Source organism: Trachemys scripta, chromosome 8 (genome assembly GCF_013100865.1).
Source record: "Trachemys scripta elegans isolate TJP31775 chromosome 8, CAS_Tse_1.0, whole genome shotgun sequence".
Lineage (NCBI taxonomy): Eukaryota > Metazoa > Chordata > Testudines > Emydidae > Trachemys > Trachemys scripta.
The window spans coordinates 66,457,655-66,483,651 of record NC_048305.1 but is presented as its reverse complement, the minus strand read 5'-3'; the positions used below and the strand labels follow the sequence as shown (position 1 = coordinate 66,483,651).

At 38.2% G+C, this 25,997-nt stretch overlaps 1 protein-coding gene across 1 annotated transcript in view; it reads left to right on the top strand.

Annotated features, from left to right (window-relative positions):
* The first annotated feature begins 6,398 nt into the window (after positions 1–6,398).
* Positions 6,399–25,997, top strand: part of KIF14 (kinesin family member 14) — a 90,750-nt gene continuing 71,151 nt past the window's right edge. Inside the window, exons 1-9 of the mRNA XM_034780050.1 lie at positions 6,399–7,916; positions 8,620–8,874; positions 12,235–12,322; positions 17,783–17,881; positions 20,558–20,610; positions 21,068–21,098; positions 21,682–21,789; positions 22,946–23,062; positions 24,200–24,318. Of these exons, the coding sequence (XP_034635941.1) occupies positions 6,760–7,916; positions 8,620–8,874; positions 12,235–12,322; positions 17,783–17,881; positions 20,558–20,610; positions 21,068–21,098; positions 21,682–21,789; positions 22,946–23,062; positions 24,200–24,318 (2,027 nt within the window). The 5' untranslated portion in view covers positions 6,399–6,759. The remainder of the gene's footprint in view (positions 7,917–8,619; positions 8,875–12,234; positions 12,323–17,782; positions 17,882–20,557; positions 20,611–21,067; positions 21,099–21,681; positions 21,790–22,945; positions 23,063–24,199; positions 24,319–25,997) is intronic.

The following is a 25,997-nucleotide window of genomic DNA, read 5'->3' as shown; positions in this document are numbered from 1 at the left end:
AGGCTTTCTTAACCATAGTGGTTATACTGCCTTTTGTGATGCAAAAGTCACTTCACCACAAACATAGCAGAAGTTATCTGTATTTTAGTCATTTCTGGTTTAAATTGAGATCCCTTCCCTTTATAACTCACTTATCCTCCGCCATTCCCAAGTCAAGGGTCGTATATACTGACCCAATAGCATATCTTGAAAACTAGAGCCAATCAACAATTTTAAGCATCATTTTCGTTCTCAGTGACCCAGAATTAGTAAAGTTTGACTACATTTATTTCAGAAGCATTTTGGCTGTAGAGCAGTGTTATCAGTACTGCTTTTGTCTTGTATGAGGTTGTTTATATGAGGACATTAAGTAATCCAGGAAAATTAATCCAAATTAACTAAAGGTGTGAATTTGAAGTGGATTACTGAAACCACATTAACCCAGTATTAACATCCTCATTCAGAATTAAAGTGACCTTAATTCAATTTCAGAGTCAATTAAACTAAACCAAATTAAGCCCACTAATTCTGAACAACGGGGATTTAATGTAGTTTAATTAACCCATTTCAAATTCACATCTTTAGTTAATTCAAATTAACTTTCCTGGATGTTCTCATGTAGACAAGATCTTTGTGAATGTGCATATGCACGTACTGGAAATGACACAGCACTCTCTGCACTTAGCAGAATTTACCCTTCCAAGTTTGAATGCTATATTTACATTTTAAATTATTTTCCATTTAATCAGTGCCAAATGCTAATATTTATGCTAAAATATTGTATTTAATATTTCATCCTGATTTGTACTATGTTCCAGATACTGCTGGCATTCCTTTGTTAACATAATTTGATTAAGATGAGGAAAACAGTCATGTCTTGTTTTACTTTGCTGCTGCTTCTGAACTGTATCTTTCCTTTTGTCTCCCTCTGCTGGAATATTTTTACCTTTGCTCATATTTTAGTTTGGCTGATGTACAATATTTCTGAATACCAGCTGTTTTGTTTTACCTGCCCTGTAACAGAGCTGAATGCTTTAAGACCCGCTGGAAAACTACTGAGAACATATAAGATTATGAGACTGATGGATATTCTGATAACCTAAACAGCTAACAGTATTTTTCCAGTAAAGAATATGAGGTGGGGTAGGGTACTGTACTTGCATGTAGCATGTGTAGAACACAGCTTTACTATCCTGTTTTTAGGGTTATTTTCTGTGGAAAATTTTTGTGAAAATAATTGATAATTTTGCTCAATATAAAGCAATAACTAAATTAAAAAAAAACCCTGGATTATAATGTTTTCTTAATGTAGAGAAAGAGCAGAGTAGGGGAAGGGTTATTAATCTTAACTGAGATAAATGATATGATTTGTTTTGTCCCCCAATTGTTGGCCAGACATCAGATCAGACAAACACAATTAGACAAGCGCCGTACCCGATCTGGTGGCTTATCCTAAAGCCACGTATTAAACGAAGATCCTTGTGGTCTGAAGGAAGCAGCTCTATTTATCTGAGCCAAAAGAAATCTTTGGACAGTTGATTCAGTTTGAGCTGAACTAGATTTGCCTCAGCTGGAAGTTGCCTCTTCATCTCTTATGGGAAGTAACTGATATATGACAGGTATCAGAGGGGTAGCCGTGTTAGTCTGAATCTGTAAAAAGCAACAGAGGGTCCTGTGGCACCTTTGAGACTAAAGCTTATGCTCCCAATACTTTTGTTAGTCTCAAAGGTGCCACAGGACCCTCTGTTGCTTGATGTATGACAATGACTTTATATTGTCAAAATGATTTCACTGGAGCTCTCTGAAGAACATGTTATGTAGTCCATCAAGCCTGGCAAAGACTCTCAGTTTGAATTGTATGGCATTTAAGAAAAGGGAATTTGCAAACAGTAATAGGATTATTGATTAACTGATCAATAGGATTATTTCCCAGATATGGGAAATAGCAAAAACACACCACTGAGTTCACTTGGAAGGGAAGGATAGAATCTTTCAACAGAGAAGTTATCAGTTAAATTAGTACACTATATACTATATTAAATGTTAAGGCTCTGACATTAACTCAGAAAGTCCTTCCTTTTGTGGATGAATATCTTATCCATAATTTCAATGTATATATTTAATTATTTTGGTTTTTTTAAAGTATAAGATTCAAATCTGACCACTTTTTATCTTATAGGTAGTGCAAAATCTTAGTAATGTTTATGATATTTTTCTTAAAATCAGCTGGAAGGTAGCAGAAGTAATCTTTGACCACTCAGAAATGATCTATTGCCTAAAAAAATAACAAGGAGTCCAGTGGCACCTGAAAGACTAACAGATTTATTTGGGCATAAGCTTTTGTGGGTAAAAAGCCTTACTTCTTCTTCTGATGTATTGCCTAACCATTTGTACATGCTCTGAATGCTCTTGGCCACTGGTTTTAAGGTCTCAGCCATTTCCAATTTTTTTACACCCATGGCTTTATGAATCACAGTGGTGCAACAGCACAGGCATTCAGTGGCTAGTTATAAATGAAGTATCAACTATCTTAATCAGCAACTCAACCTAGCAACTAGTAACTGATTTCTTACAGGCTTTGTAGCACAGTGAGGTCCTAAGGACAGATCTGAAAGAGAAGGTTCTGGCCTTAGGGGGCCAGCTCAGAGAGGGTATTTAATGTGTACAGGGCAGTACGGAAGAAGGTGCCAACATTTTGTGAGTAGCTGAAAATGGTGCTGCGCAGGGTAGATGGGAGAGGTGATAAGAGCCAAGTAAGGCAAGGACACGTTCAGGAGGGGAACCTTCTCCCAGCTTCCACATGGCTCGTTGGGAAAAAAAGTGAGAACAAATATTCAAAGCAAAATCTTAGCAGTTGCTTGAGGGTGCCCTGCCTCTCTTGCGTAAACCTTGCAGGATGCGAAGGAGGGTTTCACCTGCATTCCCTCGGGAGGCCAGTTGCTTCCGCGCGCGAGGTCATTTTATCACGATGTCAGGGTCTCCCCTTGGGAAGAGCAGGAAATTCGGGCAGGGGCATTCCCTGGGGACAGGCTTTGGCGCGCTCGGAAACCTGCCTCACTGGGGCCCGGCAATGATCTCCCCGCTTCTCAGACGGGAGGATAAGCGACCAGGCCGCTGGTGCAGGGAAGACTGTTCCCCAGACACTCCTAGGGCCCGCCCCGGCCGTGCTGCGTGTGACGCGACCAGCGCTGTAGCCAATCGTGGGCGGCGCGGCGCATTCGAACAGGGCGCTGGAGAGCGGCGGGCGCTGGTGTGTTTGCCTGGGGGCAGGTAAGTGAGGCCGCTGTGCGGAGCCCGGGGACGGGCTAGTTCCCCAGTAGAAATACTCTGCTCTCGTTCTCCCCTCCCCCCGCGTTAGCCCCCGGAGATGGGGTACCCCGGGGGCTGTTCGTCCTCCCTCCACCCTCCCAAGCCGGGGCCCTTCTCCGGTGATGAGGGGGCTACGAGGGTGTTAGTGGAATAGACTCCCCCTGTTGATCTGGGAAAGTACGGTCATTCGTGCCTGCTTTTAATGCCTCGGGGCCCTCCTGACTGCCCCGACACACCCGGCCAGGTGCAGGGCAACGGCCTCGAGGTCCTAGTGGGGCCCTGCTTTGTCAAGCCCGCGCTCAGTGCACAGGACACCCCGTTAGCCCCCTGCAGCCGCAGCATCTACAAGTAGCTGGGGTCAGCCCTGAGCTGTTGCCTTGGGACTGCCCTTCTAGGGAGCTCTGCCTTCTGAAAGAGGGCTCCAAACGGACCCACCTGAGATCTCGCCGTGCCTCTCAATACAGCTGGCTAATGGGTTACCCTACCTGGAGAAAACAGGAGTGTAAGAAAGTTGTTTTTCTATGGGTGAGACGCTGTTGACTCCATTGAGACAGCTGTGAAGGGAGAAAGGGGTTGTTGCCTTGCCTTCCCAAGCTAAGTGCACTCAGCCAGCAGAGTATTACATCTGTTGCCAGTATTGGGATCTTTATTTTGTTAAAATTACATTTGGGGAAATATGGTAGTTTTGACATGTCCTGGCCAAACGTATCTTGACAAAATGAGTACTAATACTGGGGATAGTTCATAGACTTGCACCACTGCACTTGTGCAGGGTTGGGGATGTAGTTGCATTTGGGGTATAAAAGTAAAAGTTTGTGACTTTAAAAAAAATTGTAACAAATTATCTGACAGGCTTTTTCTGAAGAGAATGGATTTGGTGGGTATAGTAATAGCTCATTGATCTCTTTAAGCTTTAACCTAATTTTGAACGCTTGGATTTTATATCTAAACAAATAGTTAAGTTATAAATGTATATTTTCTTTATTACTTAACTTTCAAAAATTCATAAAATGAAGGCAGCTATAAACTGAGAGATTCATCTTGCTGCAGAAGTAATATTCCTTAAGTAGTTACATTATCTTTCTTGTTCCTATATAGTTGTAATTTGTATCTTCAATCTTAAGCATTTTTAAAGCCAAACCAAAATGAGATAAGGATAATTTAGAGACCATAGTAGTAAATGACCCAAAAGCATGTAACATAAATCATTGCTCAAAGGGAACACTCCTGAATCTCTTTGTTGTGCAAACTCCAAATAATGTAGAAGTAGTTTTTTACATCAAGCTGATGGCTGGCTAATAGGTTTTGTTTTGGCATTTTACTCTTTTTCCAGCATTTGAGCTATATAAACTCTGCCCTGTAATTATGAAAAGTGCAGAACTGGAGAGAGAAATTAACTATAGGAAGAAAATTAAGGTTTTTCTCACTATCAAATCCAAAAACAAAAAACATAGTTAAAAACTGATAGACTTTAAACTTTTTAGTCTAAACTAACACATGGCTCCCTGCTGTCATGTCAACCTTATGCACTCTCTGTATGCAGCCCATCCATCTCAAAGATATATTAGCAATATATTTAGATACCCTTTGGCCTGTGTTGCTATGTAAAATGTCTGCAATTTTCAAAGGGACCTAAGGGAGTTAGGCATCCAGCTCATATTGACTTTTAATGGCAGTTGGGCACCTAAGATTGTTGGGCCTTTTTGAAATTCCAGGTAATACATCTGGATGATCGAAGGCACTGTATACTCATATCACACCTAAAATGTTGCATAGTCGGGAGTGATACACATCTGAGTGTGTCTGATCTGTCAAATCTATGTGGGAACTTCTATCATGGACCCCAACACTATAGTGCTTGAGTGCCTCCTGAGTCTTAAAAAATAGAAAGCACAAGAAATGTCTCCCTTTGGTATCCTAGGAGAAATAGCTTGATTAGTTGAAGGTGGGTTTTTTTCTTCTCTGTTGTGTATGTGTGTGGGACATAGGGAGGGGGAAATAAACTATATAGATGAGTTCTGCATTTGATTCTGAACATAGTGTAGTTACTAGTGATTCTTAATTTTTCTGGTTGTGAATTTCAGTCTAGGTATAGTTCCTGTAAAAGATCTGCTTCCTACATTCACAGGCTTCCTCCTTTTGATTGATACTTTCATGGTTCCAGTGGAATTTAGATGTGGGAAATCATCATGATAGTGGGAGAGACAGTTTCTTAGGTAGCTAGAGGTAATTCCATGGAGGACTTTGAATATCAGGAGAAGAGCCCTTGAATTGGATTTTCTTCAACTGGGAACTGGTGTAGAGAGTAGAGCAATGGGGTGACATGCCCATGGTGACCAATGTTACTAAGTTGGACTACTGCATTTTGTACCATCTGGAGCTTCTTTGGGATCTGTGCTTAATTTTTAGAATACATCTACACTACTGTTAGAGGTGTGATTGTAGCTCATGTAGTCGTACCCACAGTAGCTTTAATTTAGCTAACATGGCTAAGAACAGCTGTGAAGAAGTATGCCATGGGCTTCATAAGAAATGGTGCCCTGGGTACCTACTCATGTTCCTAGCCTGCACTGAAGCCTGCATCACTGCATCTTCCCTGCTATTTTTAGTGAACTAGCTAGTAGCTCTCATCCTTTCCAGACAACTGTACCACTTTCAGGCATCTGATTTGTTACACCTCACTTAAAACCTACTTGCTTACAAAATCAGACATAAAAATACGAAGTGTCATAGCACACGATTACTGAAAAATTGCTTACTTTCTCCTTTTTACCATATAATTATAAAATAAATAATTTGGAATATAAATATTGTACTTACATTTCAGTGTATAGTATATAGAGCAGTAGAAACAAGTCATTGTATGAAAGTGTAGTTTGTACCGACTTTGCTAGTGGTTTTTTGTAGCGTGTTGTAAAACTAGGCAAATATCTAGATGAGTTGATGTACCCCTTGGAAGACCTCTGCATACCCCCAGGGGTACATGTACCCCTGGCTGAGAACCACTGAGCTAGATTAAAGCTGATACAGGAATGCCTACAAAATCATAACTCCGACTGCAGTGTAGACATTCTCTTACACATGAATTGCAAAAATCACAATTGGTCATGAATGTGTGATTCACTGTGGCCAAACCTGCATCCAATAGGGTGAGGTGCAATGTTGTGGCCAGTAGCATTTTAATCAAATGTGTGTTTTGTGTGTGAGGTAGAAGGGGGATATCATTTACTTTAAACATCAGACTGAATATATATTACCCCAGACAGGACTTAAATACATTGTAGTAAAAATAACTTGCATTCTTCAGGATAAAAATGAATGTTTGCTTTACTTTTACAGATTCCATGTAAAAGCTGGATGGTGGCTCACTCGATTGTAGAGAAGATAAAATTAAAAAATCAAGTTAATCTCTCAGGAGAAGCTTGGGTTGTATATTTTAAATCCTAAAATTAAAACGTGCTTGAAGCCAAAATGCCCATATACACAGTTCCTACTAGAAACCACAGTGGTGTGCTTGGTGTTTCTTCTTTCCAAAAAAATCCTCCACAAAATACCTTTCCTAAAAGCAACAGGTTTGGACAGCAGCTTAAATCACAGGTACCAGAAAATGAAAAAGATAATTCACTGTCTCATTCTCTGACTAAGACCAAAGAAATAAATAAGACCTATGTGATTTCTGCCTGTAAAAATGCAGGTGATACTTCAGTTACGTTTAAACCCGAAGGTAGGTTAACTCTCCAGAGAAGAACTGGAGCAAGCAAAAATATCCCTTCTATTGATAAACAGTTGGAGGAGAACACAGCACAGGACATTGAAAATACCCAAACAGATGGAAGACTGACCCTGAAGCGACGTTTGGGGACTGGATCAATAGAGAAACATAAAACAAATAAGAACAGTGAACCTGGGATAGAAAATAGTGATTCTGTTGTTGCACAGACAAACAACAACAATGTATTTCCACCAGGCATTAGTACTAATAATACCCATTACATTACATCTAGTACTCAGTTAGTTGAAGGTCAGATGAATGAAAAGAGATGCTCTGATCTGAAAAATAAAGATTCCCTTGCTAATCTTAATGGTTCAAGTGGAAATGGGAATAGTAAATGTTTGAAATATAGGACAACTATTGCTGATGCCAAAATTCAAAATGACATTCCTAGATCAGCACATTTAATAGCAACAAAATTTGTTAACAGGACCCCAGGGGTAAAGCTGAATGAAAAAGATAATTTTAATGAACTGACTGGAAAGGAAAGGATACAAAATTCAGTTGCTAAATATGGCAGTTTGGAAAGACAAAGAACACCTAGGAAAGGTGGTACAACAGAAGGAATAAAGGCTACACCAAGGCGTGGCACTCTTCAGGATGCCAAAAGTCCAGCTACGTCTACTCTTAAGAACAGGACACCTTGTCTTCAAGTTATACAGAAAAAGAACACCAGTGCATCCAACTCTTTATCCATAAGTAGAAGTGCCAGGGCAGAAGGGAGTCAAATATTTATGCCACCTGCTGCACTTAAAGTAGAAACTGTAGCTCAGAACACTTGCACAGAGGAAAATCCTCTCAAAGTAGAAAACAGTAAAGTGACTGTGGCTGTGCGAGTAAGGCCCTTCAGTGACAGGTTAGTAATCAACTGTTTTCAGAGATTGATTTAAACAGTTTAAAATATTTTCTACGGTATATGTTCAATAGAATCGTTATTATCTTGGTAGAAGCAATGTAATATAATTTTTAATTTGTTAGTAATGTTTAATTGCTAATGTTTCCTGGATCATTTCAGTTGGTCATCTAGGCAAAGAGTTACAGTGCATGATTAGAAAGGATGTAGCAAGTATTTTATTTGACCATATTAAAAATCTTCAGCTTTATTTTAAAGTCAACCTTTCATTTTGGTGTAGGTCTATTTTATACACTGAGCTGAATTAAATGTATGGTATCATAAACATTTTTATACATATCAAGTAGGCAGCATGGTCTTTCTATTAAAGATGTTCATTCTCTTGACATATAATGTATGTGAAAAGATCTGATTTCTTTTGAAATAAAGAAAAAAGCTTTAAGAAGCACGTTGATGTAGTTAAGGCTAGGATGGGAAACCACTGGTAGAAAATGTTATAGGTCACTGCTCCGTGTAAAAGACTTAGGTTTATTTTTTTCTGCAAAATTAAGCTGTTCTTTATTAGATGATGTTCTACATAAATGTAAAACACCTTGGCTCTTAAGAAAATAATTGATCACAAAATGTGATTGAGTTGACCACCATAACATAACTTTGCTTTTAATGTTACATTTATCTGTAAAGTTTGTTTTTGTGTCTTATTCAGAGAGAGAAAAGAAAAAGCATTCCAGGTGGTCTCCATGAGTGGCCTGGAGACAGTTGTGCGACATCCAGAAACAAAACAAATGTACGACTTCATTTATGACTTTTCATTCTGGTCTTTTGACCACTGTCATCCTAACTTTGCTAGCCAGGAGACAATATATAAGGCATTGGCAGTACCGCTCCTAGAAAGAGCCTTTGAGGGATACAACACCTGTCTTTTTGCTTATGGACAGACTGGTTCTGGAAAATCATATACGTAAGTTTAATTGTAAATGTTATAATTTGGAAACGTTTCTATTGAACTGAATTTATAAGTCACCTGGATTTGCTAAAAGAGACGTAATTTAAATTGTCTTGTAAATGATTGACTTGTTAAACTTTTGAAAATCTGCTTTAAATGTAACACTTTTAATAGAAATTAAGATAATCAGAGCTGGACAAATACTATTAATTTAATACATTATTATGCTATTATCAAGAGCTATGCTACTTCCATTGTTTGATCTAATGAATTCAAGTCTGAGCCACTGGCTTCAGCTAAAGTAGAATTAACATTGTTTGGCTTGGCAATATTGAGAAAGCCTACTAAAAAAATGTTATCTTAAAAGCAGTAACAAATGTTTGCCAGACGCTGGGAATGAGCGATGGGATGGATCACTTGATGATTACCTGTTCTGTTCATTCCCTCTGGGGCACTTGGCACTGGCTACTGTCGGAAGACAGGATACTGGGCTAGATAAACCTTTGGTCTCACACAGGAGGGCCATACTTATGTTCTTAAATGTATGTCTTCTAAGGATCTTTGATTTGAATTCCAGTGTTGTATATGTGTAATAAAATCAAATACGTATCAATGTGCCTAGAGGATATTAATAGCACTTGGCAGGCAGCTTTATCAAACCCACATAGGTTTTTGTCCAGAAATGCCTCGAACCCTAAAAGATTCTTCTTTACATAATAACTTGGCTCCTAGTGAAGTTAATGGGAACTTTTAGATTAAGGTTAAGGCTGAGTGCTTCCGAAAGTCCCACCCTTTTTGTTTATCGTAGTTTGTCAATTTTTGGTGAAATTGACATAGTGAGTATGGTGCTTATTAAAAAAGCCCTATAAGCAGAAATAGTTATGGCTATAGTTTCTCAGGAATGAAAGGAAGGAATATTTTAAGGTGATCTTAGTCTTTTTAAAAAACAATCCCCCTTCCCCCCCAAAAAATATTTAATCTAAAGAAAATCAGTGGGAATTCTATTTTAAAAAGACATTTTCAACTTGAAATCTAGTCAATTAAAAAAAAAAAAAAAGTTTCACAAATGTATCTCCCACTGACTTCCTCGGCCCATTTTTTGTGGTTTTACAGTCAAATGTTAAGCTGTCTTCACTAGAAATGCTGCAACTGCACCACTATAGTCCTTCAGTGTGGACACTTGCTACAGTGACGGGAGGGGTTCTCCTGTCACTGCAGTTAATCGACCTCCCCAAGAGATGCTAGCTTGGTGAACAGAAGAATTCTTCTGTTGACCTAGCACTGTCTATAGTGGGGGTTAGGTCACCTTAACTTTTAGTGTAGTCCTGGTCTTAGTCTATGCAAAGTTTTGGCAACATAGTTATATTGGCTAGGGACTGTTTTTTGTTTTTCTACACTCTTAGCAAAACCCCTGGTGTAGATGCAACTCAGTGTAGATGCAAAAAAATTACTACTGTTGGCACATGCTGCATCTACAGTAGAGGCTCTGCTGAGATAGCTATGCCAGTATAGCTAGATCTGCAAAGCATTTGTAGTGTAGACAAGCCTCAAGTTTGCCTAACTTTTTTTCTTTTTTTGGAAAGTATTTTTACTGTCTTTAACAACCAATTCTTCTCCCAACACCCACACATCAATCAAGGGAAATGGACTACAAGGAAAGAGTAAAAGTGACTATATGCAAAGTACACCTCTACCCCGATAGAATACGACCCGATATAACACGAATTTGGATATAACGCGGTAAAGCAGCGGGGAGCCCTGAGCCCTGCTGCCAGAGCTCCGGCGGTGATTTAAAGGGCCCGGGGCTCCCAGCAGCAGCTGGAACACTGGGCCCTTTAAATCCCCACCCGGGCTCTGGCAGCCGGGCTCAGGCGGTGATTTAAAGGGCCAGAGGCTCCAGCCACTGCAGGGAGCCCCGGGCCCTTTAAATCCCCGCTCGAACCCCACTCCCAGCAGCGGCTGGAGCCCTGGGCCCTTTAAATCACTGCCGGGGAAGCCGGTCCAGTCCGGCACAGCGTACCGGCTCTTGCCGGTATGCCATATCGGACCGAACCCAATATAGCACGGTCTCACCTATAAGGAGGTGAGATTTTTTGGCTCCCGAGGACCGCGTTATATCAGGGTAGAGGTGAACTGCCAAATGCACAAAGTAAACAAATGGGGGGGAAAGATAATTTTTCCTCTAAACTTTTCCTGTTATAATTATCTTGAGCTGTTATTTGCAAAAGTTGTAACTGAAAATATTTAGACAGAAGTGTATTTTTTTAAATTTTTGTCTTTCTTTTGAAATCCTAATTTTGACATGCAGTATTTAGTAAAGGTGGACTAAAACACACATTCAATACTTTCTATAGTATAAAATTGTCATATTTGTAGCATCCTTCTTAAAAGCTTTAAAATGACTTGTTCTCTCTCAACTTTGTCATTTTTCTCTCTGGCAAACATTGATTTGTACCTCTCTGTTCTCGGCTTCACAGTTCTCAGACGTTGGCACAACACTTGTGCAGGGCTTTGATTAATTTATGATTCCTCTATTGCATAGCTCTTTACTAGAAGTACACAAGACGCTGTACTTTCTACTTGAACAATGGCTATTCTATGTGATTATTATTATATTTTTTTTTAAAACAAGTTTTTCAGTAGCTGTGTAGGGGAGGAGAATGAAGAGGACAGTACTCATTTCATATTAAACTAGGTCACATTTTACAGCATTTTAATGTGTGACATAAACTAGTACTGTGTTGGGATTATAGTTTCAGCACAGATTTCTTTATACTACTGCAGCTATTAATGTAAACATTTACCAGCTGAGTTAATGTCTATTTTTTTCAAATTGAAACTGAAATTAAATTGAACTAAAGATGCAAAACTCAAATCAAGAGCGGTTCGAACTGGAGATAATGGGGTGATTAGTATAGGAACAATTATGCCAGATTTATTTTTGAACAAACTGGTGATTTTCAAGTGAATTGGCCTCTATGCATTGATTTTTTTTTAATACATTTTGGTATACTTTGAAATGTGTTAAGTATGACTTTTTCATAAAATTAGTAGTAATGAGTTCAAGAAGTTGGACTGGCAGACAGGACTTGAAAGGGAGGCCCACAAACATCAATTTGGAATCTGGGGATAAATTGGTTTGTATACACCAGATCATGTGAAAGGTCAGGTATTGATAACTTTTTTTTTCTGATCCTTAAATGTCTCTGATTTATTTCTATAATTAAGCATTTGTATAATTTAGAAATGCATTTGGGATTTGAACTGTAATATGGTCTTAACTACAACATGATTAATATTTACATTAGGCAGATAAATGTAAACACCTTCTAAAAAACTACAAGTGTGTGTGTACACATTCTTTTGTAATTACAGGATGATGGGATTTGGTGAAGAACTAGGAATAATCCCAAGATTTTGTGAAGATCTTTTTACTCGGATAGCACAAATGGACACACAGCAGGTATTGTGTCAGAAAGCTTATTTCTATTGTGGCTGTATTGAATTAGAGTATATTGTTATCAAGGATTTTGATGTTTATTCCTGTCATTCTACTCTTTAGGGCTATTTTACTTCCTCCTAGTTTCTGTACTCTGCTGCTGCTTTAAATTTTATTTTTGCTAAAACTGACAACCAATGTTCTCTAGACAATCCAAATCATATATTGTGCTATAGTCCCATATCAGGAATAATACAAATAGAAATATGTACATACTGTTGGTGCTGTACCAAAAGGCTATGTGGTTTTTTTATATATACTTTTTGTATTTAAAAGATAAAAATTTACAGAAAGAAGGGTAAATAAAAATCCTAGCACATCTGGTGGTGGTGTATACAAATGAAACTCAATAATTAAATAAAACCTGCCTAATGGTAGCTATTTTTACTCTATTTAAAAACAAACACTCTTCCTCTCAACTTTTCTGATTCTAAAATTTTGAGAGATTTAAGAGATCCCCAGTGTAAATGGCAGTGGTTATTCTGGGTTTCCCTCTCGCTAGTCTTGGCAATGTCTTACTATTGGACAAGTCTGCACTGTATAGCGGCCTTTTTGTTTACTCAGAGCACCGCTTATTTAATGTCAAGACCTCAGTTTTCTTGTTATGGTATGTGCAATCCTTTCCTAACTTAATAAATGTAAGCCCTTCTGCATTAAAATTATTACAACAATTACTTTTGGGATAAACATGGGTGAGTATAATATGAAAAAAAGGAAACCATGAAAAAGAACCAAAGTTTGAACAATTAGATGAACTGTCTCTGGTTATATTAAAATTATTGTGAAGTCATCTTTTAGTTCACATAAAGTTCCATGATTACTTAAGAACAATCTTTTAGGCCTGATCTCTACACGATTTTTGTATCAGTGTATGTGACTCTTTTACAAAAATAGTTATACTGACACAACCCCTAGAGTGGATGCAGTTATATCAGTGTAAAGGTGTCTCATACTGGAATATAGCTTATTCCCCTTCCCACATGGGGGTAGCTGAATGATATAATTGCATCCTCACTAATGGGGTTGTGCCACTTTAGCTATTTGTATTATCATAGTGCCTAGGGGCCCTAGTTATGGAGCATTGAGCTAGGGCCTGTGCAAATGCAAAACATAAAGACCGAGAGCTTGCAACCTAAATATAAGACATCCAACGGATATAGACATACTAGCAGAGGAGTACAAGGAAACAGTGAGACAAGACTGGTCAGAATGATAGGCTGTGGTCTTGGTACACCAGCATCTTAACTATTGTCAAAATTTGTGTAGGTATCAAGACAAAAGAGCATTTAAATGCGGTATTTCCAGGAGGATAATTAAGTAGCTTTGTGGATGGGGGTGGGTTGGTTGTGAAGAGTCTTCAAAGTGAAAACAAGTAGCTTGTGTTTGATGTGATAGAGGAGAAGGGAAGACAGTGGAGGGGTGTAAAAAGAGAGGTGACCGCATCAAAGTGCTGAGCTAGGATAGTGATATTTGCAGCAGAATTCTAAATGGATATCAGTGGGGCAAGATTGCATTTGTCATATCCAGAGAAAAGGATGTTGTACTAATTGAGATGTGAGATGACAGCCTGGATGAGAGTTTTAGCATTGTGGATAGATGAGAGGCTATACCTTAGAGATGTTATGCAGAAAGAATTGGCAAGATTGAGACGTAGCCTGGTTGTGAAGACCTGAAAGAGGTCCAAGACGAAGATGACACCCAGGGCATGGGCCTGATTGATAGGACAGGCAGGATGGTGGTGGTGTCTACAGTGATTGAGAATAAGAGCTTTGTTTAGCCATGTTGAACTTGATCTGACAGCTGGATATCCATGAGGAGATATCCGAGACAGGCCAAGATTTTAGTTTTGACAGAAGGAGACAGGCCTGTGGTTGAGAGACCTGAGGGTCATCAGCACAAAGATGCTGGTAGAGCTTGTATTTACAGATGAGATTATCCAAAGAAAAGGTGTAGATGGAGCAAAGGGGCCGAAGTACAGAGTCCTGTGGGAACACAGAAAGTTGGAAGCGGGGGATGAGGGGCATCCTTCAAAGAACACACAGAAGGAGCAAATAGAGAGGTAGGAGAATAACAGGGAGAGTAAAGTTTCATAGAAGCCAATGCAGGACAAGACTTGAAGAAGAGCCTGGTTGACTATGTCAAAGACAGCTGACAGGTCAAGGAGAATGAGGATGGTGTACTGGTTCTGAGATTTGGCTAAGAAGAGGTAACTGGAGACTTTAGCGAGAGCAAGGTCAGCAGAGTATAGAAGGCAGAAGCCAGATTGAAGGTGGTATAGGATGGAATTGGAGAAGAGGAACTCTAGGCAGTGATTGTAGACAGTGTGTTAAATGAATTTACAGATGAAAGGAATGGTAGTTGGAAAGACAAGTGGGATTAAAGGTGTTTGGTTTTTTTAAGAAGGGAAAGACTAAAGCATGCTTGTATTGTGTAACTTTTGTGTTCAGACAAGCACTTACTTTTAGTTGATCTACTGAATCCACAGTTGGAAGAACATTCCATAAAGTCTCTAGGCCCTCAAGCCTGGATTCATTATCCAAAGGAAAAGTGGCAAAAAGTAGGGTCCCAAAGCACAGATAGAAACTTGGAGGACAAAGATAAAACGCAAGCTTTGTCCCAAAGTTTCTCTCAATACTTAGGTACATCAAATATGTTTTGGTACAGTAACTTGCATGGTTAAATGGAGACAGCCTTTCAGTTGTTTGAACTTCAGCGCCGCAAATCTGTCTTATACAGTTTATATGGGTGATATCATCATTCAGTATAATAACCTTCTCGATTTCTCAGGACAACAAATGGTGGTTTGTTTTTTATTCCTCTGTGATACCTTGTTTGATTCTTTCAGGAAAGGATCAATTATAATTTAGTAGAAAGTTCTTTAAATATTTCATATTGGAGCCTATGTTATAAACCCTAGAAGGCAACATTGTTACATCTGTTGCACTGGTGCTATGTAGAGTAACATATCAGGGGGGAGCTGTGTTAGGGTATGTCTATACTTACCTCCGGGTTCAGCGGTAAGCAATTGATCTTCCGGGATCGATTTATCGCGTCTTGTCTAGACGCGATAAATCGATCCCGGAAGTGCTCGCCATCGACACCGGTACTCCTGCTCCGCGAGAGGAGTACACAGAGTCGACGGGGGAGCCTGCCTGCCGCGTGTGGACCCGCGGTAAGTACCTTGTAGTTTGAACTAAGATACTTCGACTTCAGCTACCTTATTCACATAGCTGAAAGTTGCATATCTTAGTTCGAACTGGGGGGTTAGTGTGGATCAGCCCTTAATCTTTAAGGTGCCACTGGACTCCTCACTGTTTTCGTGGATACAGACTAACAGATTTATTTGGGCATAAGCTTTCATGGGTAAAAATCCCACTTCTTCAGATGCACGGAGTGAAAATTACAGATATTATTATACATTTGTAAGGTAACTCCCTTCTCTTCATGTATAATAATGCCTGCATCTGTAATTTTCACTCCATGCATCTGAAGAAGTGGGTTTTTTACCCATGAAAGCTTATGCCCAAATAAATCTGTTAGTCTTTAAGGTGCTACCAGACTCCTCATTGTTTTTCTAGAGTAACCGTAGGTCATGCCAGCTGAAGAAAGCAGTTGCATATGCTGGAGTTTGTGGAAGAGCAAGACGGTCCCATTACTCTAAGTTAGCATTGGAAAGGATGCTGAAACTGAATTGTTTAGTGAGCCAAAAAGCATTTCAAGGAGAAAAACTGTGGTGTTCATGTGGAGAGGAACATTTATCAGATGGAGAGATCAACAAACAAGATATGATCCAAACTGAAGAATCTGCAATTAGTTGGAAACAAGTATTACAGCTTCTATAATTTTGCTTTGGAATCTTTGTGAGGAAGTCTAGCAGAAGGGTCACCAGGGCTGTTGAGCAGGTTAAGACGCATTCAGACAATGGCTAATCTGTATGTGGTGCTGCATGGTAATTTGGTATGTATATATTGTGTATACCTATGCTATCTAGAGAGAAGGATGGATTGGGGTTTTATGGTGTGATTATTATCACTATCCTCCAGAGATGTGCTTTTCTTGTTTCTATGGTTACTGGGATTCAGGTTTTGCTAAGAGTGAATTCCTAATAATTTGGTAGAGAGCACTGTTTTTTGGTATTGTACTTCTTTTTTACCAAGTCCAGAGAGCTTGAGAGAGGACTGAGACAGCTAAATCTCACCTTGCTACAAATACAAGATGCAGTCCTCGGTAAGAATGGTATGGATGCTCCCTAGAAAGAATGTTTTGAATCTTTTCTTTAATTTATAAATCTGATTTTTTTATGAGATTATTGAAGGAGATATTAAATGTAAAACAGATGGACATCTGCCTTATTTTTACATCTTATTTGATGCTATTGTCCACATATGTAAAGATAAACTAGAGATCAAGAACATATAATTGCTTTCTTATAGGAAAGAAAAGGCTGCATACAAGTGTTTAGTGACTAAATGTTGCTGACTATAAAATAGTGAATGTAATTTTGAGTGAAGTTTATACAAAAAGGTTTCTTTGTTTACCTTGCTTAGAATTTCTTTATCTATTGCCAAAGTATTATTCAGCACATCAGCATACATAAATATATTGGTATTCACAGCTACGAAGCTTATAAATCATTTTGCTTTACTGTGAGGCGCAGAAATTATAAAAGGTTTGTTGGGCATTGAGGAATCTAAGTAGTATATTACTCTTTATTGCTAAAGTCAGCATCAAATTATAGTTTCTTTTGAATGCCAATGAGAGTGGATTTAAGTGACTGTCTATGCTTATGTGCTGTGAATAAGTGATTCTGTTGCAATAAATCATCCAAGTTCTATTTTTATCTGCATTGTCAGTTTTTTTTTCTTCATCTTCTTTGCTCCTTAGACAACACATTTTAATTTTATAAATACTATCGGAGTTTAAGTGAAGGGGTGAATACTTTCATGGAAAATCCTCATTCAATAAATTAAGATAATTGTGGATACTAGTTATAACAATGCATGTCCCTTTTCTGAGACATGGTATAAAATCACCAAAGTGTGCCAGCTCCACCAGTCAGAATCTTTATTTCATGTATTGTATGTATCATACTGTGGAAACTTAGTCCATAAAAGAATATGGGACTCCTGCAGGAGTGAATAAAACATTTTTTTTTTATGTATTAAAAGCACAATGTTGACATTTCTGAGGGTTTTTTTTTTAAACATGACATTTCACAGCTGCGGAAAGCAGTGGATAGAATTGTAATAAGTTTGTATACTTAAGATTTCTTGTCTAGGATCTTGCTGTTGGAAGATGACTTCAAAATGAAAGCTTGCAACGGTGGTGTAGAATACCTGCAGCTTCCATTAAATTTGGTGACTGGAAATGACAAAAAAAAAAGTCTGGTAGAATATCTGACTCATATAATTTTTTTTAAATTAGATTTTGTACCATCTTGAAATGAGCTATTTTGAAGTCTACAATGAGAAAATTCATGATTTGCTCATCTTTAAAGCTGAAAATGGACAAAAGAAACAACCTGTAAGTTACTACTCATAATATACACTCTTAATATACACCGCTACCTCGATATAACGTGACCTGATATAACACGAATTCAGATATAATGCGGTAAAGCAGTGCTCTGGGGTGGGTGTGGCTGCTCACTCCGGTGGATCAAAGCAAGTTCAATATACCGCGTTTTCACCTATAACGCGGTAAGACTTTTTTGGCTCCTGAGGACAGCATTATATCGAGGTAGAGGTGTATCTGTCAATATACAAGATGTAGTGGCACCTGCCTTCTAACTGGAAGGATATGGTAAGTTTCCTGTCGGACGAGCTCGGAAGTAGTTGTATAGGTAGATCACATAGCAACGTTGTTTTGTGATGTGCTCATTGCTTTCTTCTTGCTTGCTCATCTCCTAATATTTTACCTTATTATAAATGTTCCTACTAAATGAGTTACAGAGAAGATGGTACACACGTTGGACTGCTGTGAAGCATCTTTAGCTATGTACTCAGTGCCTAGAACTTATACTGGTATGAATTTTAAAAATACATTGATATGCCAGTTTCAATAAAATACTGTCAAATTTTAAGATAGTTTTTAGATTCAAGGTTGTTAAATATTAACTGAGTAATATTTTGCAGACTAGATTTTATTTTTCTCCACTACTGCATGACCAAAACGTTTTCAGTGATAAAAAGAACAAATATACACTGATTTTGGGAGTCTCTATTCTCCCAAATGCTGTTACTAATCTGTCTACCTTTCTGCTACTGATATTGATGATGCATAGAAGAAGTTAAAAACAGAACCAAGGTTATTTCTAATTAAAGTAACATTGTGAAAAAGCTGGAATCTGCAGCTCGGGCTTTAATTTAATTTTGCCCATCAGTCTTCCAAGTGGAGGAATTTACTTTTTTGAGGATTGCTCTCTGAATATCTTCTTTGTAGGGAGGGTTGCCATCCCTCTAGGATTAATTCCTGGAGACTCCAGGACAAAGATTAATCTTTAGTTAAAGACTGTCATGTGATGAAACCTCCAGGAATACGTCCAACCAAAACTGGCAACCCTACTTCATACCAAATTAGTTGAAGCTGATAGCTAGTTAGACAGCATCTGAAAGAAACACACATTTAATCCCTTCCCCAAAATTGTGATTTGATACTTCGATTTTTCAATCTATCATTTCCCTATTCTAGGGGGAAAAAAATCCCTCTCTTTTTTTGTCATCTTCTGCATTTACATTTTGGGGTTTCTCATGTATTCCCCACCTACCACCGGTTTGGAGGAGCAGAGCAGAAGTCTCTGCTTGACACAGGCTTCAGCCTGTCCATTCAGCCCTAAATTCTTGTTTTAAGTAGGATTTAAAGGTGTGACGTTAGATCGAGTAGCTAATTAATTCCTTTTGAAACTCTACTGGAGGCAAGGCAAGTTTCTAAATTACTAAATTGTGTTAAAGAACAACTTGTCCTAGAAGGTATTCGTTAGATTGGTTTAGCTAATATGATCTAATAACACACCTTTACATCCTAGTGTAATAAACTCTAAGGCTTTGTCTTAACTAAAAAAAAAAAGTTTTTTACATTGAGAGAGATCTTGGTGTAAAATCCTAGTGGGGACAAGATACAGGTAATTTTCACCTTGATGTAGCTGGTCAAGATCAATCTTATTTTTCCCTTACCTAGAATTGACTTTGACTAGCTACACTGACTTAAAAACTACTGTGCCTTGCTTCCACTAGAATTTTACATCAAGATAGTTACCTTGATGTAAAAACACACCTCTTTGCAGTGAAGATGTAGCACTATGGAGTGGGGTTGGGGAAATCAGAACAGTGAAAGAACGTTTAGAAGGAAGCATTGGACAAACTGAGATCAAAGGGGAAAAACAAACAAGAGGACAATGCAAGATCTTGTGCTGCCTGTAAAAGCAGAAGATCATAAACAGATATAAGAAAGAGAGTAAATTTAATGACAGGAGTGGGGGGAAAAAACAAAATGAAGAGGAGAGGGAGATTACTAAACCAAGAAATGCTGAAGAGACTAAAACACCCCCCCCCTTCACCCCACAATACACAGCATTTATTAGTGAAATGCATTCATTTATATTTAGCACTTTTTTTTTTATTCTAGTTCTCTGCAGAGCACCCTACAGCTCTATTAAATTGGGAGGGTTAGGTTGGACAGTGATTTTCGGAGAATATGTTTGCTGATGGACTCTGACTAAATTTCTGTTGAGTCTTGGGCATGTAACTGAGTGTGTTGCAGGTATTTTTAAAACTTCAGTGTCAAAGCAGTAAAGAGCATTTATAGCAAATCCCAGTTATGAATTTTCCTCAATTTTGTTTTGTTTACACATTGTTACATCTTCAGTTCTATTTGGTAAGTAAGAGTATATTCCAGTTTGTGACCTATTTTGGCCTGGTTATTTTTGTATTTGAGAATTCATTTTCAGTTATCATCCTGGTAAAATAAAGGTTTTATTATTATTCTTGTAATGATGTTATTCTGGAGCATGCATTGAATTTTTTCGTAAGACCTTCATCCCCCCTACCCCCCTCCCCAAACCCTTCATACCATGACATGTAGAAAAATAATTTTTCACTTCTATTTTCATTAGGTTTTTTTACTTCTAAGAGATTGTTGCATAATTGTTATGACAAATTCATATATTTGAATAGCTTTTTCTTTTACAATTATTCTCAACAGCTCCGTGTAAGAGAACATCCAGTATTGGGACCATATGTGGAAGACTTGACAGCGTAAGCCTTAACTATTGTCATTCTAGTAAATACATTGGCCTGATACGGCAATATGCTAGTTATTGTTCTTATGCCCTTGTGCAGTCCCATTGACTTAATAAAGGCTCTGCAGATGTAAAGGTCAACCCTAGCAGGATTGGGCAGGACCCTTTATTCTGCAAAGACGTGCGCACGTGCTTAACTTTATGAACTGTAAATAATCTCAATGAGGCCAGTGGAACTGCTCACAGTGAGTAAAGTTAAGCACATGTGCAAATCTTTGCAAAATCAAGGCCTGAGACCCTGCCCAATCTTGCTGGGGTAGACCCTTAGGCTTGCATGGTGCCTTGATGAAGTTAGGCTTTAGTGTATATATTCGTCTATAACTCGGTTTAATTTTTGAAAAAATTTACTACTACTGACTTTTGTAGAAACAAAATGAACTGGTTTGAACTAGAACTATTTATTTGTTTTATAGGAACATGGTCAGTTCTTATTCTGATATCCAGGTAAGATGATGATGATGAAGCTTTTAAGTAATAAAAATCAGTCTTCTAATAGCTGTAAGTAAAAATCTTTCTTTTGCCTCATGACTGCTCCTTTCTTTACTCCTGAATACGTGTTTTCAGTGATGATAAACATGAGCTTACAAAGCCTAGTCCATTAGCCTATTACATCTTATCTGACTATGTGTGGGCAGACCCTTGTGCCCATGTAAAGTTACTTGCAGGATCGGGGCCTAAACTCATTTTAATTTCTCTTTTAAGCTTAGACAAAAGTAGTAGTGGTTCCATTTTTCCTTTTGCTAGCACCAGGGTCTCAAAAAGTTTGCTCCATTTTGGCCCCTGTGATTAGAGGTGGGAAAAAAAATTATCAATAATGATCAAAACATTGATTAATGTTGGCATCCTACATAACTTACATCCCAAAAGTATTTTGTAGGCTACCAAAATTTTCTTTTTAGTAGCCCACACTACTGCGAATACCAGCATGTAGATACAGTATATTCATTTTTGCGGAGCTCTTTAAACTTTTGTTAGCTGTTCACAGAATCCTTTCACTTAATATCCTGTCTCTTATCTCTATTATCAGAGTTGGCTTGAGCTAGGAAATAAACAGAGAGCAACTGCTGCCACAGGCATGAATGACAAGAGCTCTAGATCTCATTCTGTCTTCACCCTCGTGATGACACAGACAAAGGTATAGTGTGACTTTTTTTCTTTTTAATTATTGGAATAATGTAGTGGTGAAAAATTCAATTATCGTGTGCTGCCTAGAAAAGAATGAAGTAGGGGAGGGTTGTGTTAAATATACTGGGCTGAATAAAGAAGTAGTAGTCTTGCTTTCTAAGTAGCCAGGTCTGGTTTATTTTCTATACTCACAGTACTACTGTTTTTTTAAAAAGCACATTGTAAACATGTCTGAGTCATACTGTAAACTTTTCAGGACACTGCTTTTCTAATGTTTCTGCACTATATATACTTATTGCTCTATAGAAATATGTTCATGGTTCAGTTCTAGCAAGGGGAGAAAATCCTATAATACACAGTTTTTAATGTTTATGTCCCAGTGATGTCTGCCACTTACCTGACCTGGGTCAGAGATAGGATAATGCAAAGTGTTCCAGGCACTGTTAAACGAGAAGCTACCGAAACACACCTGTGCACTCAGGTCAGTGGCACCTATCCCCAGCAGACATGAGCTCAGCTCTTCCCCCTATAATTTTGTACGTAGGAGACAGGCACCCTCCACAGAGAGACGAGGGTGGAGAAGGAGGCAAAGTAGATAGAGCTCTTCCCAAGTCTATGGGCCTCCAATTTTTATCTCCCACAGATTTTTTTTTCCTGATTTTCCTCAGTTGCTGCCATCACCATACTTTGCCCTGTCTTTCCCCATCAGGGCATGTCGGTCAGTGTCCTTTTCACTCACCAGTGGTTTAGTCTTGCACCAATGGAAGTCAGACAACTTCTAGTGATTTCAATGGGTGCTGGATTGAAGCCCAAGTGAGTAGTAGTCCTGATATGCTCCCGAACTAAGGTAGCAAAATGTACTGCTAGGCTGCGTTTGACTTTTTACAAATTCTACTTATGCTTATGCAGGTGTGCTACCGGAAATCCTCAGGTGTTTGTCTCTGGATGCTATTTACTATCCTCGCCTTACTCTTTTTCTTGTTGCAAGTTATTCTATGGTTAAATGACACTATTATTAAAAAAGTAAAATGAGAAAATGTTTAACGTATTGTTTAAAAGTGAATAGCATGGTAGATCTGACTCTTCATGGGGTTTTTATTTTGGTGATGAGTCATAGTCTGCAAAATTAAATGTTTTTTCTAAGTGCAGTAATTTCTTTTCTCTAGACAGAGTTTGTGGAAGAAGAAGGGCATGATCATAGGATTACCAGTCGCATAAATCTAATAGATCTAGCAGGCAGCGAACGCTGCTCTCCAACTCAGACCAGTGAAGAGAGGCTGAAGGTAAACTGCATTTACAGTTTTGTGACATATAGTTTGTCTCAAAGAGTACAGTATTGTGAGGCCATGAAATGAAAATGCTTTAGGTCTGCACTTGTAAGAGAAGACCTATTGGTCTCCATGTTGAATGAATCTTGATGTAACGGTGTCGTTTGTATTGCTGCTCTGGTCTTTTCACAAGACAGGAAAAAAGTAATGCATGTAGTGTCTGCTGAATATTCTGTACTATTCATAGAGTTAAATTTAACTTGCTTTAATTGTTTAACAGTTTCATTGGTTTAAAATGTATATGTATATAAATTACTATTGATCTGAGTCTCACATCACAGGTTCAGTATAAATACTGAATCAATGTGGAAAACATCACATCTGCTTTATCTTGACTTGATTATACCTAAATAAAAATAAGCATTTAAAAAAAAAAAAAGACAGGAAAAAATGGTTTTCTTTGGTGGTTTTTGTATAAGAGGCTTGGACATCTGTGGTTTGTATTCTAGTTCTCTTCCAAAAGGCTAGATATTAAATGCTTCCTTTAGCTTTTATCCCGTATGTCACACATTTGTTGTAACTTTACAAAGCTGAATATTCTTTTATGCCTAAAACAGGGGAGAAAGCACTTGCTTAACTCTGTTTTCATAATGCAAAGAAGCTAAAAAGAATGGGGGGAGGGGGAGTGCTCTATATGTGTAAGTACCTTTCCTAACCTGCTCTAAAACAATCTATACACTGTGCAGAGTCAGAACTCACCCCTTCCTGGGGTTTGGCTTTATTAACAAAAAATAGTTTACAATAAGATAAAATATATCCCCAGTCTTCTCCAGTGTTGCTCCTTGGAACTGCTTAGTCCAAAACGTAGGTCGTCTTTACATCAGATTAAAGATCCTTCTGGGCTGCTCTCGTCTCCATTATATCAGTGGTGGGTTTAATACACTACATCTGCATCAGAGAGTCAGCATGATTCACTTAGCATCTCCCGATAGGACCAACAACACATGTTAACAGGATGGGTTCACAGGAGAATGCTGCTAGCCTGTTAGGCTCTGTTTTAGCAATTTGCCCATTAAAAAAAAAAAATTGAAGTAGTAGTGTTTTATATTCAGAATGAGACTGTGCATTTATTTTTATTTCTCCTTTATATAGGAGGGTGTGAGTATTAATAAATCACTGCTGACTCTGGGGAAAGTTATTTCTGCGCTTTCTGAGCAATCTCAGAACAGAAAGAGAGCTTTCATTCCTTATCGGGAATCTGTCCTTACGTGGTATGTATATTTCATGAAGAGCTACTATAAAGTAATCTCAGTTCTATGGAAAACAAAAAGATTAGACTCTTATCAGACGGTAGATTCATGGATCTGTAAACTCTCACTTCCACAAATTGTATGAAATAACTATTAGATGAAGTAAAGTAAACTTGAAAAATATTTTTATTTTCATGTTCTGCTAATTGTGGGTACATTTGAGGACTGGCATATTCTTCCTCAGTGTTCTGTACTGTAGATGAAGAAATGTGCTTCTGATGCCTTTTCTTCTCTTAACAGTGCCCTCATCTCTCTGCTGTTCCCTTTTTCTCCTGGCATAGAAGAGACTGCTTTCACATTTTTAGCATCTGTTGAACACTAAAATTCCCTCCCACAAGAGAGGAAACAATCTCCTATTCCCTGCCTATGTTCTATTATTTGCTGGCCTTGCCTTTTTGAATCCATGATGGTTCTTTCTCTCCTAAAAACAGATTTGTCAGCAGGTTGCTGGCCTGATCGAACAAGTGATAGGGGTGGGCATGTCACATTAGGCACACAGGTATGGGTGGGACTTTATGGACTTGATCCCATCCCTGCCTCCCAGCAGCCAGAATCCTTCCTCTCTCCTTGGCACAACACTCTCTTAACCTTCATCACTGGCACTGAACTAGATCCACAGTGTCATGCACCTGGGAATCGGCTAATTTTTTAAAGATTAAGGACAAACCCTAAAACTATGAATTGCTGGTCAGCTGAGTAGTTCTTATAATACCATTCATCTGTCTCCTATAGATCAGCTGGTAGAGGCAAGTGGCCTGGGGCTTATGCATGCCTGACACCTGAGTTTATTTTAGTCAGAATAGGGCTTTCTGTAAATAAAGGACTTTAGTTTCCATTTCTTCATTCTGGCAACTGTCATAAATACTAAATCTGGAGTGGGAAGAAAAAAAAACGCACAGGCAGAGAAGCTTCTTTTAATTCAGGAGTGGAAAAGAACTTGGGCAAAGTAAAAACTATTCGTCCTTCTGCATTCCTCTCTTTATCCACTCTGTAGCAAGGTGTACTGTCTTGCAAATTGCTCGAAGAGCTAGAAATCGTTGCCAAATTTAGATGAGACGGCAACAAGGATTGTGTAATTTGGTATGAGATAGAAAGTTATTGCTATTAGAATTTGCTGGGGAATATCATCTGAATTATAGACTATTTTAATCTATTTTAATGCAGTTTTGTCACTAAGAAATGAAAGCAGTTGTCATGTTGATTGCACCAAAAATTGATTTATGACCTATTCCCATAACCCTTAAGACATTTTCATCTGAAATCTTCCATGGTGTTGGTGCACCAGTGAAAATATAAACAAAGGCAGGCATGTTTTTTCTGCTATATTTAGGCATTTGGGATCAACGTTTTCCAAAAAGAGGAGAGCATAAATGGAAAACAAAGAAATGCTTGTGTGTAATAGTTTCTATGGTGTGTAAGAGTCTTAAAGTATAATAGGGTGAAATTATTTAGGTGTATAAGTTGTTGATTGAATTTTCTCTAAGCATAAAAAAAACTTGTGTATCTGTAAGCAGGAACAGGCTCATGTTCTGGATTTGGTTATCTGGTTGAAAATCATCTTGAAATATATAGTAAATCACACAGGTTTTTTTGTATTTAATTCCTTATGAACTCTGAGAAGTTAATTTGGTTTCAATGGT